This window comes from Cygnus olor, chromosome 5 (assembly GCF_009769625.2).
Source record: "Cygnus olor isolate bCygOlo1 chromosome 5, bCygOlo1.pri.v2, whole genome shotgun sequence".
Taxonomy (NCBI): Eukaryota; Metazoa; Chordata; class Aves; order Anseriformes; family Anatidae; genus Cygnus; species Cygnus olor.
In genome coordinates, this window is record NC_049173.1 from 58653904 (window position 1) to 58673716 (window position 19813).

Here is a 19813-nt window from a genome sequence, read left to right on the forward strand (position 1 = left end):
ACATCTCCCAGGAGACAAAACTTTGTTTTTCTTTTTCCTGTTGACAAATCTGACCCAATTAAAACAAATTCTAGAAGAACTTAACATTCAGCTCTCCTGATTGATCCGTTTTGGATCAATACATTGATCCTCTTCCAATGATTTTTAATATCAAGATTAAAAAAGAAGCCTAGCATTACCAAAGTTGAACAAATTATTTTCTCTCTCACAGACAAAACAATCATTTCCAAGAGACAGAATTTGGAATCTTCGCTTAGCCTGTTCATTTGAGTCAGCTGCCTACCATAGCCCTGACAGAAAATTTCATTTGGAAGAATAAATAAATAAATAAATCTTCTGAATGTACTCAGCTGGTCAGAATGAAAACATTAGGCCATTGGCAAGACCCCAGTGGGAAATATTGTATCATTAGCTGCCATATTAGTTAATTGCACTTATTAATTGCCATATAAAAATTTGGAAAAAATAAAGAACAACTAGAAAAGCTACTTAAGAGAAAACATCTATCTGTGCAAGACTTTAACAAAAAACAAAGATATACTCAGTGCTTGCTTGTGTTAGTACGTGTTGGATGCTAAAGCACTACTGTGTAAGGCAAAAGAAGTGTTCTATATGGAAAATAATTTTAGAAAAACCCGCCTTCTGATTTTCATATAACTTATTCTTTTTTACATGCATCTCTTTTGTACACACATATAGCAATATAAAACCAATGCAAACAAAAAAGCCAAAAAAACCTGCTTCAATAGTCTGTACAACATTTTGGAAAATACCAATTGTCTTCAGAAAGTAAAAAAAAAAAAAAAAAAAAAAATATCAAAAAGACTGGATGTTTCAGCTGTTTCTGACAAGAATTAGGTAAGAAGGGGCCCATTCATCATTTGCCCTCATCTTTTATTATATTGGTAGTGCAGTTAATTTCTTAAAAAAATTATTTCTCTGTACTGCTATCACAACAAAAGACAATACTGTACGTCAGTTCGAAAAAAAGCATCTATTAAAATGTTAAATATTCTAAAAAAATGCTTAAAAAAAAAGAACCTACACATATATTATCTAACAATAAACAAGAGAAGAAAACTAATGACATTTAGGCCTCCCACTCCAGTGAAATGAATAGATTAATTAATAGATTAATATTTCCTTGCATAATAATTTAACGTATGTAAGCAACAAAAGAAGCTTGCCATCCTACAGACTTGGGTCCTGTATCTCCTGTACCTTCAAATTTTGGGACAGCAGTCCCAGACCTTCTGCATAATTTCCATGTCCATTTCCTTTCATCCCAGGCTTTCACGGTAAGTTTCTCACACTTACCATGTCACTTACTTGGCTTTGTTTTGTCAACAGAAGGGGGAAAAAAATCAACAAAACCTATGGCTGGGTTTAGCTATATGCAGGCTTACCAGGTGGTAGCTACCAAAAGGAATAGGTAGGAGTTTGGCTCTGCTCTCTCCTCAATACCAATTTGATTTTAACAGATCTTGGAGTAACTTAATTTGGATATCTGTAGCAATAAAAGATTACCAAATTGTCTGGAGACTAGTCAAGAGCTTCAAAAGTCATTAAGACCAGACAGGATGATCAGCAAAGACCAACCCTCACAACACCTCAAAATGTAACATCGAGAGGGGCAAACTGACAAAAGGTTGCTTTAGTTTTAATACCGTGAAGAAAAATTTTGTCAAAGAAGTTACGCCATGCATATAAAAGGTATCACGTGAGCTGAGTTTGTGCCAATATTTAGGTATTTTGCTAACCAGGGCTAGCAGGGTGTACAAACACTACGGCTACAGCTTCCACCTAAGCTTTTTACAGACGAGGTAACATCTTCGCGTCATTAAGGGTACGTTTCCGAGATGAATTTTTTCACCAACAGAGGTCGGGGGACCTTCATCCCTCCCGTTGGGGCAGGTACTTCCCACAAAGACACCCGCTGCGCCCACAGGCAGCCCGTGAGGCAGGGGCAAGGGCGGCGGGAAGGCAACGGGCGCCCGGGGCGCGCTCCTGAGCGGACAGTGGCGGCGAGGCGGGCACAGGGGCCGCTCGCAGCCGGCACCCCCGCGGGGCCGGGGCCGGAGCCGGGCGCTGGGGGGCGGCCGGGGCCGCTACTTACTGAGCCCGCCGCGCAGCGCCAGTGTCGCCATGGAGACAGCGTCGGGCCCGGCCTGAGCTCCGCTTCCTGCCGGTGCCTACGCCGCCGATGTCCGGGCGGAAACAAGGCGAGGCGGGCCCCGCCGCGCCGCCCCCGCCGCGCTCAGAAGCTGTTTCCTGACGGGCGAGCGGCGCCGGGCACCGGCAGCCGGTGCGGAGGGGCCGGAGGCGCGGGGCAGGTCGGTGCGCGGCGCGGCGCGGCGGGCGCTGAGGGGGTGGGCGTCTCGCGCCGCCGTCCGCTTGTGCCCGACGGTCGCGCCGGGTCCTCGGCGCCCGGCTGCGCTGAGGCGGCGGCGGCGGTGGGGGGGAGGCTCCGGCAGGGCTCGGCCGTCTGCTGGGGGCCGGTTCCGTGCGTCCTGCAGAGCCCGGCCCCGCGTTCCTAAAGGTGTTGTGGCGGTCCCGGGGGGGGGAAAGGGGGCGCGGGGCTGCCCGGCAGGGAGGCGCTGCCCGGGGCCGGGGCCTGGGGGACGTGCGCCCTTCTCCCGCGAGAGCCGGGCTGAGGTGTGGTGGGAGGTGCCGCAGGGTGTTTAGGGGAGCTGCAGTGCAGGGGGAAACAAACAAACAAACAAACAACAAAAAAAAAAAAGTCTTTTTCTTTCTTAAAAGAAAAAAAGAAAAGCCCAATTAGAGATGTTTTGTTTAGGGGCCTGGTCTAGCTTGATATCCTCTCGTTCTCTGTGTGTTGGGCTTTTTGTTTGTTAATTTTTATACGTTTTCTACTTTGACGCAGCAGGATGAAGGAGGGGTCATACTGTGAACATCTTGGTGCAAAATGTGACATAGATGTTTTTATCTTGCATGTATCTCATTCGAGGATCGACAAACGGCTCATTCTTCTGTACTTTACTCTTCAATATATTAATTACAGCATTATTTAAAAATACAAAGTGTATGGTACCTGAAGCACAGATAGGTTCAAAGTAGTTAGGACAGTTAAACTGCAAGATTAAACTCTAATCTTGCAGTTCAATCAATTCTAAAAGAGTCTGTGGACAACTTCTAAAAACATGATATACTTAAAACTAGGACAGGAAACTCAGCGTAATTTAAACTACTTTCCATATGACATGTACCCTGTGGGATGGAATGGGCCATGTGAACTAGTAAGCTGGCTTTTGCACTGCAGATTTTCAGATAAGGTGGTAGATGTGCTTGAGAGCTGTAATGTGTTTCATGGTCACGTAACTTGTTATATTTTCTTGTTCTTCTAATTTTCTTTTTCAAACTGTAATTTTATTTATTTATTTTTACAGCACTAAGAAAATAGTTTCAAAGCCATAAGTATGGCCTTTGAAAGGATAACACAAAAGGACTGGTACAAAATCCTGGGTGCAAAGCCATCCGACAGTCCAGGAGAACTAAAACGGAAGTACCAAAGACTTGCTTTGTTAGTAAGTATGTTTTTATTATTTGAGATGTACAAAAATGAATTTCAGAAACCATAAAATAATAACTGTAGGCTTTGTTTTTATTTTTATTTTTTGTATAAATGTGGTTAATCGGAGTGAGTTTGTAATACTGGTTCACCGAGGATGGTTTAATAAATATCCGGAATTTATGTCACAAACAGAGGTTGAGATGCTCAGTTTCCAAAATTCTGACATGTCTTCCAGCTTTCCTAAACAGTCATGAATGAACTAAGTCAAATACTCATTCATCCAATGCACATTGGATGTGCAAGTCAAAAAAAAAAAAAAGTGATTGTTTGTAGCACATAGTCATGAAATGTGCTTATCATACTACAGGTACTATAGGTACTTATCATACTACAGGTATGGCTGTCACACCTGTAGTTACAGTGTCCCGAATGAAAACCTTGAATATATAAAAGACAGGTTCAAAGAGCAAAAACACTTTTTCTGATAGTCTTCAGTAATGGAATAGAAAATGTATAGGAGGAAAATATGTGAATATCAACTTAGGTTTTCTTTGAATGCTTCTGGTGCATTTTTGTAGAGTCATGGTTTTGGTCGTGCATTAAGACTGTATACTGTGAATTCTTTTCATTTTTGCTGTCCTCTCGGTTTTCATGTATAGGAATCTAAGAGCTCTACAAGATTACTTCATATTATTCTTGGTTCCTCTGTTTTACTCTTTCTCAAATGAACTTTTTCTGTCTTTCATGAGCTTTTTGCTCCAGAGATGATTGAATTTGCCTTTAAGAGCAAGATTAGGCATGCATTTTTGATACTGTTGACAATTTTTAACCAAACTTGATAGACAAACAGAAGTCCCAAGATAATTAAATTCCTAAGCTTAATGAAAACTGGCAACCTGGTAGAGAAGAAAGAAGGTGAGCAGAACTCACTTTTTTTATATTCCTTTAGGTAGCTGCTAACTAGACTATTACTATTGTCAAGGCTTTAAAGTGCAATTGCATGCCTAATCATGCTTGGTTTGATGTGTCAGAATGAGTGAGGTAGGAAGCTGGGCTTTTTAAGTGAGCTAAAGAGAATAACAGAACTTGGTCTCCCCTGAATTGGCAAAGTTTAAATAAATTCGTGCTTTTTATTTATTTTTATTTAGACCCTGTGAAAACTGTATTTAAAGGTCGTTTCACCGATGGGAAACGTGTTCCAAATGAACACATTTTGATACTGTTATTCTTAGATGAATTGCTTGAATAATCTTGCCGTACGTCTATTCTTTCTCAGTTACTCATACTGACTTCTTTGTGAACTTTGTCTGAAACTGATCTGTGTACTTAGAGTCCTAGGTTTCTAAATATCACAAAATGTGTGCAGGCCCATAGAGGTACTCACTATCAAATGTTAGAAAAATCAATGTAGTAGAGTGCTTTGGAAGCTTCAATTTCAGCCACGAGTAGAACTAAGTTGTTTTTTCAGACCTCCTAATGTTTTATGGAGTTACTGGTAAAATGTGAACAAAATATTAGTATTAGTCTCTTTGTCCTTGATGAAAGCAATAGTGGGAACCACAGCGTAAAATACATTTTCTGTTCAGATAGGTGGTTAACTTCAGCTGAATATTGTAATGGAATTAATGTATTTCTTTAACTGTGAATATATGTAATAATGATATTAAAATTGTACATGAAGTGTTGTTCAGAGTTGTTTGCCACCAAGTAGAGCAGAACTGAAACTATGTATGTCTTTTCTCACATGAAACTGACCCTCAGTGTTACATCACTATACTGTCATGTAGTTAGTGGAAGCCTATGAAGTGAGAACTCTTGGTGTTTACGACACTCTATTTGCAACTACAGCTGCCTGTATCTCTAGAAGATTGAAAGATTAACCTACAAGCTTTTCTTTAAAATCTGTGAATTTCCAAACTAAATGGCCAGTGCTCTTTGAAAAGTTGTTGGGGAATGTTAGAGAAAAAGATCTTTTCTTTTTTCTCTTACATTGCCTGGCTCAAAATTTTTTCACTGTCAATGATGGATCTGTTTTTCTGACTAAAAAGCCATGCTGCTCCAGACTTGTAGGTGTTTTCTTCAAGGCAGATCTGTTGCTTGTCAGTTGTTGATAGCATACATCCTGTCTCTGTTCAACCTATTATTTTTAGTAGAGCTACTACAGACTACTTGTTGGTCTGTTTACTGATGCAGCATCTAGCACAGTCAGTCTTTTTTCTGTAAAGATACAGTCTGAGTGGTGGTAATAAAAGAATTGTTTATATGTACCTAATAAAGTCATTGACTATAGGATTGACGGGAGATTACAATACGTAGTTACAGCAGGAAAGTCATTGCCACGGAGATTGAGTCCAGAGGGTTCCATGGTTAAAAAAGGTGTTAGTTCCTGAAAGAAAAGTCTGCTGTGGTATGTTAGCACAACAATATTGGCTCTGATCTAGAAAGCCATGAGCTGTGGACTTCTGAATATTGGTGCAATATATAAGGGAAGTGTTACTGTATGTTTATCCTATCCTGACACTACTCCCTGGGCATCCCCTGTTCGTTGTTAGTGTAGTACTGGATGTCTCAACTTACCTGTGGTGTCCTGTTCATCTGAAGTAATTACCCTGCTCCTCTAGCAAAGCTTGTACTTGGAGCTCTTAGTGGCTGCACACCTCTGACTCACAAAATGGTCATTTACTCTTTTCTAAAGCTGCTACTGGAGGTAGTAGTATTGGTGGGGGCAGAGGACAGGTCCATGTGCAGTTGCTCCAGACATTTTTATGTATGGTGGTGAGAGCAGAGCAGGTAGGCTTAGCAGAGTAATTCCAGCTTAGAAAGCCGGGGTGAGTGATGAGCGCTGCCGTGTACGGTTTGCTTAAAGATTTTGTGATAAATTATCTGGTCAGTGCAGAAAGCTTTCTGGCTTATGTGTAGCAGCAGAAGTTAACCTAATTGTACTGTGCTAATTATGTTAAAAGTCCAAAAGTTCATAAAGCAAGTAACATCTCATATACTAATTGCAGTTAATATAACATTCGTTCTGTTGTGGGGAGTATTCTGGTCACAGATGTTCAGTAGCATCAAGCATAATAAATGGTGGAATTTTATTTTAACAGTAGAATTATGTTTAAAAATAAAATGGCAAATGTCGGAGCCTAATCTTTCTTCAGATGATCCCCACTGCTTCACATTGAGCATTTGCTTTTTGCCATCTGCTATTTTCTGTGTTTGTCAACACATGTATGCTTAGCATCTTGAATGAGCAGGCAGATGTAACTTTCCAGAGCTACAAAGAGTTGGGGATCTTGCCATATGTCATCCAAAAGATAACTACGTTTGCAGTTACATCTCAGGAGTGACCTTAATATACAAAGTAGTAAGCAAGTAAAAATGGTTGAATTTCAAGTTTGTAAGGACAAATTCTCTTTAAAATGGTTACTTTTGGAAATATAACTTGTTTTTATCAATTGTAACGAGTTGATGATGGAATTGGTTAATAACCCCATAACAAATGAAACCGTATGCACTCAATACTTGAGTGAATGCATTTACTTACCATTTCAGGGAATCCATACAGCCTTCAGGAAGGGCAATTCCTATGTTCCATTTCTGAGTGTGCGTGAAATTAGCAGAGGATAAAGTTAGATTAACAAATATCAGAAATTACACAATCTTATTACTGATACGTTTTTTTTCATCTCATTTTGGTCTAGCATTTTCTGGTCAAAGAATGAGTTGCTAGATTGCTTTCAGATTTTCATGTTAGTGCTTCGTATCTGAAAGCTGCTTTTCACAGGGAATAAAGTCACCGAACACATAAGCTTTGTCTAGCTGAAAATCAGGTGTCTGTTCCTGTTGATGCTGATGATATTATAGGATACCTTTCAACTGGAAAAAAAATTATTGTGCAGGAAAATTATATGCTGCTGTTACAATGTATGCCCTAATCTTAAAGAAAATCCATGTAATTTGAGCAGGGAGTATGCAGGAAGCTCTTATTTCTAATATGGAAAGGAAATAAAATGTGCCATTTAACACAGTGTTACAAAGATTATCTGTTTATCAGAAGGGGTGATGTGTGTGTATATAAATACAAAGTGTTAAGATGATCCCTTAATCTGTTTGAAGGAGTAGAAAATTTTAAAACAAAGAGCATTAAGCATAGGTGAGAATGACTGTCAGCAACAATAAAAAAGGATGTTAATAGAAATTTAATTTAATGAACCAAAATAATTTCAAGAAGAGATTTTCATTGAGTTTGTGTAGAGGAAAGACAGCTATCTCTGGAGAGAGAAAAATCTTTTGTATTATATCAGATCTTATGTACACATCTAAATTTTGCAATCACAAGAAATGCAGAGGATGTCATATATATAAGTTGAAAAGCTACTTGCATAATTATTGTCTTAAAGTTTGTCGCAAACTAAATTCAGTGTTATTCTGAAAATGATGTGCCTACTGAGGAACTTTTCATGCTGAGTTTAAGCTGAGAATCTGAGTCTTACAAACCTCAAAATGTTTTCATTTTTATTAGAAGTCTCAAAACAATACTTTTCATAATGAAAATTACACAGCATGTGTACTATTTTCTTAATAGACTTTGCAGGTTTGTCATTATTTGTTTGGATTAGCAACATGCTTGTTAGAGATACTTCACAGATCCTTGTGCTTGTTCAGCTAAGTTACAGAAAATAGATTTTTGTAATTTGACAGTATAAACAGAAAGGTATGCTACAAAGTTTGGTGCAAAGGAATGTATTTTTGGCTCTCTGGGAAGTTTCATTTTGAGCTGTTCTTTACATCTGATTTAGTATTTATGACCTTAATGAAATATAAGTGGGTGTGTTTTCGAGATGGGATTTGAAAAAATGTTTAATAGTTTTTATATATAAATACATATACATATATATATAATGGGATCTCAGTGTTCCAGAAATCACTAGTTAAAAGTGCTTGCTTAGGTGTTCCATATTTATAAATGTTCACTGTGTCCTGAGAAACTATAAAATTAAAATTCTGATTAAAAACAAAATCTTAAGAGCAAATATTAAATTCCATCAAGATGTTTCTTTACTTAATATTTGCAAGTATTCTATGAGCAATTATGAAGACACACTGAAGTAGTGTTGTATTACAATGTGTAATCTTTATCTCATTTCCTAAGTGAGAAATCAGAAATAAAAATTATGTAGAAAAAGATACTGTTTAAAGCACAAAGAAGGGAGCTAAAAAGGCTGGCATAATTTTTTCACATCAGTAAATGTTCTGATTACTCTGAAACGTGCATCCACAGGCAAGAGCACCTCGAGATATTCAGCATTTTCAAATCCAAGTATTTAAGTGCCTACTTTTGAAATTTTAAGTACTGGGTCGATTATTTAAAGAAGCTATAATCCCAGAACATGAGTTTGAAGGATAATAAATGCTAATAGTAGAATCCATCACCTTGCAATAACAGTGTTTATTTAAGGATTTCTTATTGCTATTAAATGAAATTGACCATACTTGTGTTGAAGCTGAAAAAGTGATTAGTATTTTTTTTAATGGTCTGATATTTCCCAGATTGCTATTGAAATAATTTAGATAATACCTAACACACACCTTGTGAATTTGTGATCTTTATTGACCAGAAACAAAAATAAATGTTTATAGTATGATATAGGACTTCAAACATTTAAACATTAGTATGATATGTGCACCTTTGCCTTAAGTTTCAAATATGTAATGTAACTATTATGGAAATTTATAAAAGCAGCACGTTCACTTTTTTCTTCAGCTTTAAACACTTTAAAGTCAGAAAGCAGCCAAGAGGGCAAACTGCACTCTGGGGTGCATTAAACACAGCCTAGCCACACACTCAAAAAGTGATCCTCCCACTATATTTAGCATCGGTGTGGTCTCACCTTGAATACTGTGTGTAGTTCTGGGCTGCACAATGTAAAACAGATGTTAAGGACCTTGAGAGCATCCAGGGGAGGGCAACAAAGCTGGTAGAAGGGTTGGAAGGCATTTCTTGTGGGGAGAGGCTGAAGATGCTTGGTTTATCTCGTCTGGAGAAGAGGAGGCCAAGAGGTGACCTTGTTGCTCTCTGCAACTTCTTGAGGAAGAGAAATGGAAAAAGAGATGCTGGTCTCTTCCTCCGCTAACTGATGACAGGACACGTGGGAACAGCACAAAACTGTGCCAGGGGAGGGCCAGACTGGGCATGAGGAACCAATGTCTTTACTGTGAGGGTGGTCAAACACTGGGACAAGCTTCCTAACGAGGTGATTGATGCCCCAGGCCTGCCAGTGTTCAGGAGGCTCTTGGATAATGCCCTCAGTAAAATGCTTGAACTTGTGGTTAGCCCTGAAGTGGTCAGCCAGTTGGACAAGGTGGTCTTTGAAGGTCCATTTGAATTGTTCTATTCTAAGTGCAGGTACAATGTGCGAAGTGCATTAGAAGACCTGAATGTTTTAAGAACTCCTCCACCCTTCCATGTTTTGACTTCTCCTTGCCTTGGTTGATCATGTCTGCTTTCTCACCTCTCATAAATCTCGAATGGTCAGCAGTCATGAACTCATTTGAACTGATCTGATGCAGAAATGAATTCTATACTTTCTACCTTTTATGCGATGTTTTGTGGATAGCTAGCATTATTATAGTAAGAAAGTCCAGGGCGTGCTTTTTTGCTATAGTCTTGTTAGTCATTTAGATAACCAATCTCAGTCATTTACTGTATTTTTCACTATGTTAAAGTAATGTTTCAAAGCTGAAAAATCAATAGTTTGATATTTTAAAAAAACCTACCCTTCGTTGTTAATCCCAATAAGTTACCATTAACCAGAAAATTCAGTCTGTATTGGTTGGATTTATCACCTAAGAATGTCCATGGTCAAGGAATGTAAAGATGAACAACTTTTCTGAGCAGCATCTTAGCTATTTTTTTTTTCTTTTCGTGACATAAAAAGAAACATTAAATATTAACTAGGTATGTGTTTTAAGGAGAGGCTGAACAAGAGCTATTCTTTTAAGAGGTACCTACCTTCTTGCCAGCAATCCAGTAATAGTTCCTACTGCTACAGAAAAGCAATGCAAAATACAGGTTTGGTAGGATTCTCTCAATATATATTTGGTAAATATTGGTATTGAAACTTAAGTAATGCAAATGTTGGATTATTCCTTTACAGCTGCTGTTCCATTCTAGGTGGTGATTTTACCTTTTCATCTATATCTCTGAGTATTCTTTCCCAAAATGGTGATGTTGTATAAAGACTGAGATCATCCGTATAGAATGCTTATTAAATACGAATGGTAAAAAGATCAATAATAAGTTATGTTGAGTGACTAGAGGATCCTATTGTCATGTGATTTCCTTGAGTCATCTGGAAAAATCTAGTTCTAGTAGTTATGAGGTACACTGTCAAAATTGTTTCTTTACTGCAAATGGAGAAACTTGCCAAACTCAACCAACCTCAAATTAGAAATTTAATTAACACCAAATTAGCAATCAGTCCAGATATGATGACTTGAAGGCAACTTTCATTGTGAGTAAATCCAATCCAAGCTAGATTTTACGTGGCTATTTGGATTGGGTTTGGAAATGTTTGGTCACCACAGCTATGCAATTTTGAAATAAGATTAAATTTTTATTTAAGCTGCTGTGATATTGATGAAATAAAGGAGTGTACATGCCTTCAGCAATAATCATAGCATCCTTCGTGGCTTCTGATTTTAAAGGTTGAGGCAGTAGAGTTGCTGTATTTCTACTAGAGATAGGGAAAGCTAAAATGATTGTAACACTTGCATTGCACATCAAAAGTTTTTGTTCAGATATTTATGTCCAATAATATATAAATTTTAAATATATATATATATGGTTGTTGAGCCTCAGTTTCCACAGTGAGTTCTGAAGCTGAAGTGCTTTAGGAACTTAAGTTATTTTGGAATCTAGGTGATCAGCATTATATTTAAATCAGATTTCTTTCAGACCAGGCAATCCAAATGCATTTAAAAATTAGTGGTACTCTTTGTTTTGGAATACTGGTTTACTGGCAGTCATCTCAGGGAGGGAGAACAAAAACCGCTTTGTGCTCAGCTGTTCTTAGTTTTGGATATCAGTTGTTGACTTTCTTAGACTGCAGAAAGGTATTCATCTTGCAAGTCACTGTGCCCCCTGAGGACTACTGCCCTGAACTGCCTGTCCCTGCCCTTCTGCCAGATGCTACTCAGCCAGCATCCTGTGGGTTTTCCTCTGTCCACTACAGTGCGTGTCAGGTGGAAAAGTTTATGCTAGTTTTTTCAGTAGTTTATGCAACTCTATTTTTTATAATGCAATAGAAGATTTTCCTTTTGCTTCGCATAAAAGAAGCATTTGCCTAAACTAGTTTCCTGAACCTTTGTGTAACTGACATTATTCCATGACTAGATTAGTAATAACTATATTCCCTAACTACAACTGAATGTTGTTTAATGTGACATTTAACAGTGTAAATTGTGAGTACAGGGGTCAGAAATTTATAAGGAGCTTTTAAAATTCCCTTTGTATTTTAACCCTCATACTCCTGGAAGTATTAAAATGTTTCATTTCTTTCCTTTCTTCAATATTTTTTGCTTTCTTTTTTTTGGTCTTACCTCCTCCTGTGTTGTAGTATAGTTCCCAAAAGCCTTTTAACTGGCTTATGAGGCTGTTGGCTGGCTCTTCATAGGACAATAAGGAGCTATAGGAGCAGAAAAAAAGGGAAGGAAAAGCTGTTTCTGAAGATCTACTTTCTGGAAACTGTAGCTTCTGTTTCCTGTCCTTGTTTTTATACTTTCATTAGCCAAATTCATCTTTGTTTCTCTTAATACAACCAGAGTTGATTTTCTTTTTTGCTCGCTAAAACTAACTTTTACATATTATTTCTAGTATTAATTTTGTTCAAGAGCTGAATAAGATTAGAAATGTAAATATTTAATAGGAACATTAAGTGAGGTAATGACTTGTTGTTTTATTGAACTCTTCTCAGTCTAATGGGGTTAGACTCTTTCGAGAGGCTGAGGAATGGGGCTGATGGCAAAAGAAGGAAGAGTTTGTTATTTAGGGTTTTCTAAGGCTCTTTACTGCTGCTACAGAAATGTCTGTTTCTGTTGATAATGCAATAGGTTATTTATCTTGTCATGAGTAAGTTTTCTAAACAAAAATCTGCAATTATTTAGTTTTTCCAGAAGGAGCTAGAGTGTTTTGTAAAGCAGCAGATTCATGGAGTATTACCTCGAACAAAGTGAAGACCCACTTCCCGTAGTTAATGCCACTGAGAGTGTAAGGTCAAAATGGTAGTATCGTGATTCTGTAGTATGATAAAAAGCAATTGTATAAGAAAAGGATTCTAGTCATACATGATGCAACCTTTACATTTTATTAACTTACTGTAGAGGAAAAGGTAATTTATAATGAGAAATACTCTTCAATGTGAGATCAGCTCTGCAATCACAGGGTTTTACAAGTAGCATTGAATTGAATGTTACTGTTTCCATGGAAGTTGAAACTTATGGTTATAAAAGTATAGTGAAAATTACAATGGCAATCCTCTTATTACTGCAGTTAAATATAAAAAATAAGTATGCAAAAGTTGGGGATTCTGGCAGCAAACAACTAAGTACAGAGGAGGAAAAGCAAGTCTCTTCACGTTTTTTTAGATGGATCTCGGCTGAAATTCATGCCCAACTTGACAGAAGATTGAGATTTTCCAGTGAATAATAGAACCATTCAACACCTTAGTCAGAAATTGAGGTTGTCAACCTATGTGATTTAAATGTGAAAGAAAATGGTATGGTGAAAATCTTAGATTAATCAAGAAGGGTCAAGGAAGTTTAAAATACATTCAGCATATTTTAAGCAGAAAATGTGTGTTAGCCTTAAAAAAAAAAAAAAAAAAAGAGAAGCAAATTAATGAGACTGGGACGGTACAATTTATTCTACTAATTTTTTTTTATTGTAGTGTTGAGGACTCCAGTAATTTTCAAGAATTGGCAGCATGCGATTGATAGTATCATCCTTTCTTTGCACTGCTATTAGTGAATGCCAGTTCTGTGGTCTACATAACTGCTACGTATTGCTGTGTACATTTAATAGCAGCTTTTAAAAATTCTGTTTATTTTTAAAATAAAGTAAGTTGGGATGTTTGTGGGTGTTTTCTTTTAAAATAAGTCATTAGGTGATGAATAATTAAAATTTTATGAAAAGCTTTCTTCTTCCTCTTTTGTGTTCTTTTGATGATGACGTGCTACAAAACCTTGATTCACAGCAAGTATTTTCTCCCAGTAACAGCCACAGCAGCAATACTATTATCTGAAATATTTCTATTCTGATAGTTCTTTTGTCCCAAGTGAACTTGGAGGGCTGATGTGTTGGATGTTGCATACAACAGTGGTTATCTCTGCCCGGAAAATATGGAAAAGATGGATTATGTTTGTAAAACACAGAAGCAGTTGCATATTGTGTGTGGGAAGCTCTGACTGTTAACTTGCATAACAATTTTTGATTGTGGCAGACTGTATGGAGGAAAAAAGAAGAAGAAATTGATACAGTTTCTAAAATCTGGTTGGTCACTGAGCAATATTAGAACAAATATCATAGAATAGTTAAGGCATAAGAAGAAACTAGGAGGAAAATAAAACTTATTTTTTCTTTAAATGCGGAACACTTCCAAGGACTAAGAATTATCCTGGAGTGGAGGCTGGAATCTGTGGATATTCAGATCAGGTAGGAGATGGCTAAAGTTGTTAAAAAGCCTAAAGATGGTATTTGGGGGAAGAAAAAGGAAGAGGAGATGGACTGAAGTAATGAATCAAGAAGATAAATTCTTTGCTCTTTTGTCAAGCTGTATTTGGATAGATATCCTTTGGGGGAATTTAAATCCACTTCTGTATGAAAAGATTGAATGTCACAAGGAGCTCTTCATTTTGTTTCTCCTCTTTACAAGTGGAAAAAAACAGGCTACTTCCATGTTCCCTGCTAACTTCTGCCAATTGAGTGAACATGTTGAAAAGATTAATTATGGGTAAGGAAAGCAAGTTTAAGACCTGGAATTGTTCTTTTCATGGAAATGAACAAGTTTCACATGTCAGAGTGTGCTTTGTTGCAAAGTCACCCAAATAAGAAAACCACCTTTGATGTAATTTTTTGTTGTTTTAGCATGAGACCACACCTCTTTTTTTTTAATTTTCAAATACATGCTATTTGAAGCTTTTCAAGGTGAATTGTACTAGAAACTTAGCAGTTACTAACACATACATTTTTGTAAACAAGCATGGACTCTGATCTGATGAATGCTCTTGTACTTCTTTATGTGGGTATCCTGATAAGTCTGGTTTCTGACGTTTCTGATTTTTTAACAGATTAAACATTTGAGTCTCACTCATTTAGCCCACTGAACGTGCATTTTGTGTGTTATGGTCTTTGTGTACAAGAGAAGATAGGATCACATCAGTTCAATTTAGAAACCCTGTAGGGGAGGAACTGTGAAGGAGATGCTTAATAGCAATTATAAACTTTTTAAATTTTCTTTGGTCTCCATTTTTCATAATGCTAGTATAGTGCTGAGACAATGTTTTTGATGTAACCTTCTAGTAAGCATTAGGTGGCAGTAGTGTGTTGTAATTGGCAACTGCTTTGTCGTTTGTTTTTATCTCCTGCAATCTTTCTTGCAATGTAATAAGTGGAGAAAACATGTATTATTTCTTGCAATTTTTATAAAATGCTGATTGGTTGTTCTGACTGGCTGTAAGGGCAGCCATTGTTTGGACTCTTCTCTATATAGGTAGGATTATCATACTATAGTTTCTGCACAATATTCATTACTTATTTTCTGATATACAGTATCCAACGGTGATAACATTAACTGCAAATGATCTGAACAGGTATATGCCATTAATGGTTAAGTGTGTTTAGTTTTGCAGCCTTTACCCCTTTACCTTTTCATAAGCTGTAGCCATTTTTAAAGTTAATATAGTCTGTTAGATGAAGTATGCTCTTTTATGGTTGTGTGTTTATCTAAGAGTAAACTTAAGCTCAAGAGAATGTTGGTACGAACATAATTTACCTTTCAGCACAGTCTTTTTATTGTCGCTCCAGATCCTGAACAAGTGCAGTTACCTTGTGACCATTTGGAGTATTTTTTTTCCTCCCTTCATCCTTCTTTCTCACAGGTAAAGGAGTTCAAGGAGTTTGGAAGTTGTGTTGTGTTGTATTAATTTGGCAGGATGATCGATTAATAGAATGAGAGCAAGAAAGTGTTGACAGAACATGCTATCTAATTAGTACCCGATGAACCATATAGGCCACAGAACGCAGAGTGTAATGTTGCTTCAGGATGACTCCTGTATGACACCTTAATATGCAAAATAAGCTCATAGAAAAACAAAAAAACGAATATTTGAGCATAGTTTCAGTGAAGGTAATCTTCATTGTTGAAAAACGTCACTTTCCACTGTAAATTTAGGGAAGGCTGGGGATGCTTGGTACTTCATGGCAACTCAAAGTACCAAGCCTTTGTTTTGTATAAGTCTTGTTCTTAAAAATCATGTAACCTTTCATTTGATTAGATTTTTTTTATTTAAGAGGTGATCTACAAGTTATGGAATTAGGTGAAATAATTAAGTATTTTAAAAGTATGCTGCTTTTCTTCCTGATTTCTGGAACAGTATCTCTTCCTGAAATGCTAGGGCTGTAAGATTGCCAGATGGCTTGTGTAATACAATGGCAAGCAAAATTACTGTAAGTTAAGAGCAGGGAGCACCACAAAGCTTTAATGTTCTACACCAACTGGTTTTCTAGTACATGTTAGTTTGAAATAGTTTTTCAGTTGAAAATTAACTAGTTTTGAATTGAAAAGCATTTTAAGTCCTTCAAGATAGTACTGCCAGAATTATTTGGCTATTGGTAATTATTTTTTTCTAGTGTATAAATATTCTGATAACTAATTTCTACTATTCATTCAGAAATTCTCCCTCCTCCCATGATAGGAGGAAAGTTTAATGTTTACATGTTTAAAACATTTCTTTCAAAATGTTTATTTTTCCTGCAGTTAAAGTTTCTCTGTTCTACTGAAATAAGCTGCTTTCTTTTTTCCAATACTTTTCATGAATAAATCATTTAGATCATTGTAAAACATGGAAGTTTGTTTTTCATCTTGACCTAATTTAATGGTATTGGATGGCAAAGTTGGAAAATGGCTTCTTTCTGTGACCTTTCAGTGAGTGCCACAGGGTGGGAGCCAAGCGTATGTTTATTAGCTTTTCTCCTGACCAACAAAGGTGGATAAAACATCAGCTTTTCTTAAATTTATTAAACAAAACTTCAAATTCCAGTTTAATAAACAGTTGCATAATTCAGTATCACTGTGTTCTGATTTAAATCCATCACAGAATGGATTCCTCAGGAAAGAGTTCAGCCATAAAGCGTAACAGCTAGCATTCTACTCAGCACATCATGCCTATGACTAGAGTAAATGATCTTTTGGAGCTGGTGTACTTGATTGCTCAAATATAGCCGTCATATACATGGTGTAGTTAATATGGAATACACGTCTTTATTATATGGTGATAGGGATTTGTGGCTTAAACTATTCAGTGTGAGAATGTATGTAAAAGTTAACATAAGTGTTAAATTTATATGTAATTATATAGTTCCTGGAGTGATTAAATTGCATTATATGGTTCCTTTTTTGTGCTACGTCCAGCAGTGAAACTGTTCTGCTTTGCATTTCGACGTTTTATCAGCTGGTCTGGAACTTTCAATACATACTCTATAATTTGCTCAAAAATACTGCCACAAACCTTATGTCATAGTACATAACTGGATATTTACTGTTTTTCTGGGGCTGGGCTGGGGAGGAGGACCCACTCTCCTATACTGTGTTAGGCTGTAGAATTTCAGATGCACAAATTTAGTATCTTGGAGAGCTCGAAATATAAATCTGTTGAGCTATCAGAATGCCTTGTTTTGTGATAATAATCATGAGCTGTAGGTCTTAGGCAATTTAAAGTGTGACTGGTCAAAGGATAAAGATTTCAAGAAGGGAACCCTTTGTCAAAAACCTGAAGTCCATGTGACCTTGCCACACAAGCAAGGTTTTTCCACTAGCTATTGCATTCATCTAATTTTCAAAGGTAAGAGACTTTTAGATAGGTTCTGGTGGATCAAAGTATTAGAAGCAACAAAACTCTTCTCATTTCAAGCTGATTTTAGAAGGAGGAGGGATACTGCACTGAGCTTAATTGTCCAAACTTGATTCCAAAGCTTTGGGAATTAGTTATCAATCTTGAACACTTACTTTTTGAGGAAAGACAAAATAAAAAGTTGAATACAAATCTACACAATATCAATGTGCCATATTGTTTCGTGGTCATGTGGCCAGATTAAGGAATTGTATTTTAAGAACTGTAATTTCTTTCTAACAAGTCTGTCCACATAGTGTATAGGTAACAAGAGAAAGTGATGGAGTTATATGAACCAATCCAGCCCTTCTTTAGAAGTTAATCTGTCTTGATTTCTGTGAGCATTTGGTCAGACCTACACAGATTTGGTTGTTGGTTTAAATCTAGCCAAGGCTGGTGGTGTCTTAATTGCTACCACAGAGCAACCATTTGGCCTATGTGAGATGAATGTTGTCAAAGTACCTTCTGCAAGGCGGACATACATCCACTGGGAATGTATCAAGAAAGTTTTCATTAATTGGTCCCTTTGTTGGCATTTGTGGCAGTGCGTCCAAAAACTGGGTATGAACAGACACTCTGTGTCAGGGGTGAGACTTACTGGCAAGTTCCAGTACAAAAACTGGTATTTACTGCTTATATTGTAAGTAGGAGTAAAAGACTTTCCTCCTAAGAACAGTCTGGCATTAAATTTACTGTGATTTTTTTAAAGGCAGGGACACGTAGCAAGAATTTACAGACTACAGTGGGAAATTAAATAGAATGCATCTCCTTAAGATTTTTCTTAATGTTGACCATCTTGCAGCTTTCTTTTAATATGATGTGAAGTCTTACGATGAGCACTGTAGTCTACAGACAAATTTACATGGACCTACGAATACTTGATAGGACTACGAATACAGATAGGAACACTTGACAGTTCGTGCCCTGACCTCATTAGCCTAACCTGTAGGTAATAATAGTTACAGTTAATAGTGTATAAAAGTTCTGTAAAACATTTATATGAGAAATGCTTGTAAACTTAGTTGGCAATTTTGATATTTTTATGTTCTTGTTATCGCTGCATTTTTTTCCTGTTCTTTTGTTACAATTCTTGCACTTTGTTGTATTAAAAGGGGCAAAAATACTGATAATGACTTCTGCATTTTGTCTTTTACTGCAACACCTCTGTTTGTTTCTAAACTTGATATAGACCAAGACAGTTCATGTTAGGCTTCCTGTTATATTTATGCATTTTGCCTTTTTTTTAAAGTATTTTGTATCATGGAATAAAAAAAAGTTCTGATATTTAACTATTTAACTAAATAAACTGCCTCATTGATGCTGAGAGGGAATTCCGACTCAGAAATTTGAATATACTGGCTTTTCAGTACTGAGCTTTTGATACAAGAATAGATCAATTGCACTCTCCAAATACTGATAATGTGTTTTTTAAAAAGGGCTTGGTATTGATTTGTACAATTCCAGTCAGTAGTCAAAATCTCTTTTTGTTGGATTCCTAGCTATGAATCTGGCCATATTATTTGAAAATAGTGGCTTGGGTTTTTCTTCTCCAACTGCTTCCACCGTTCCCCTGAGGCCCTCCCCAAGGCAGAGGCCTTGTATTTTTTCCTAACCTGAAAAGCATAGTATCCAACTCATGTCCACATGTACAGTGATGTGTAGCATTGATACCTCATAGTATCCAATACTAATCCACAGTGACATTCATTCTTGCAGCGTTAATCCAGCGAGCCCTTTACACACATTTCTTGACTTTTTCTTCTTCTGTTTGCAGTTTTAATTCAATTATGTCATTCACAAGAAATGGTAGCTTCACCAGATGTGGAGCAGTGCTCTCTGGAAAGTTTGGGTTGAGGTCTTCCTGACTATTAACAAGTGTCTTTCACCACTGATTGTTTTTTTAATACAGATATTTTTCCAAGTTCCAGGAGGTATTGTAGTTGTAGCATGGGTCATGAAGACTATGTCTTCCTTACATTTACAGTAACACAACAACAAATAATTCATACTTTGCTGGAAATCTTATTTCTGGATGCATTATGTTGAATGAATATTGTCAGGCTGTAGATCTGTAATAGCTACTACTATATGTCAAATGTAGAAAAATAGGAGAAAGAT

General features: G+C 36.9%; 1 protein-coding gene across 1 annotated transcript in view; it reads left to right on the plus strand.

Moving 5' to 3' along the window:
• The first annotated feature begins 2145 nt into the window (after window positions 1–2145).
• DNAJC24 (DnaJ heat shock protein family (Hsp40) member C24) overlaps window positions 2146–19813 on the plus strand; it is a 38213-nt gene continuing 20545 nt past the window's right edge. The window contains 2 exon segments of the mRNA XM_040560496.1: window positions 2146–2333; window positions 3408–3545. Coding sequence (XP_040416430.1) covers window positions 3438–3545 — 108 coding nt within the window. The 5' untranslated portion in view covers window positions 2146–2333; window positions 3408–3437.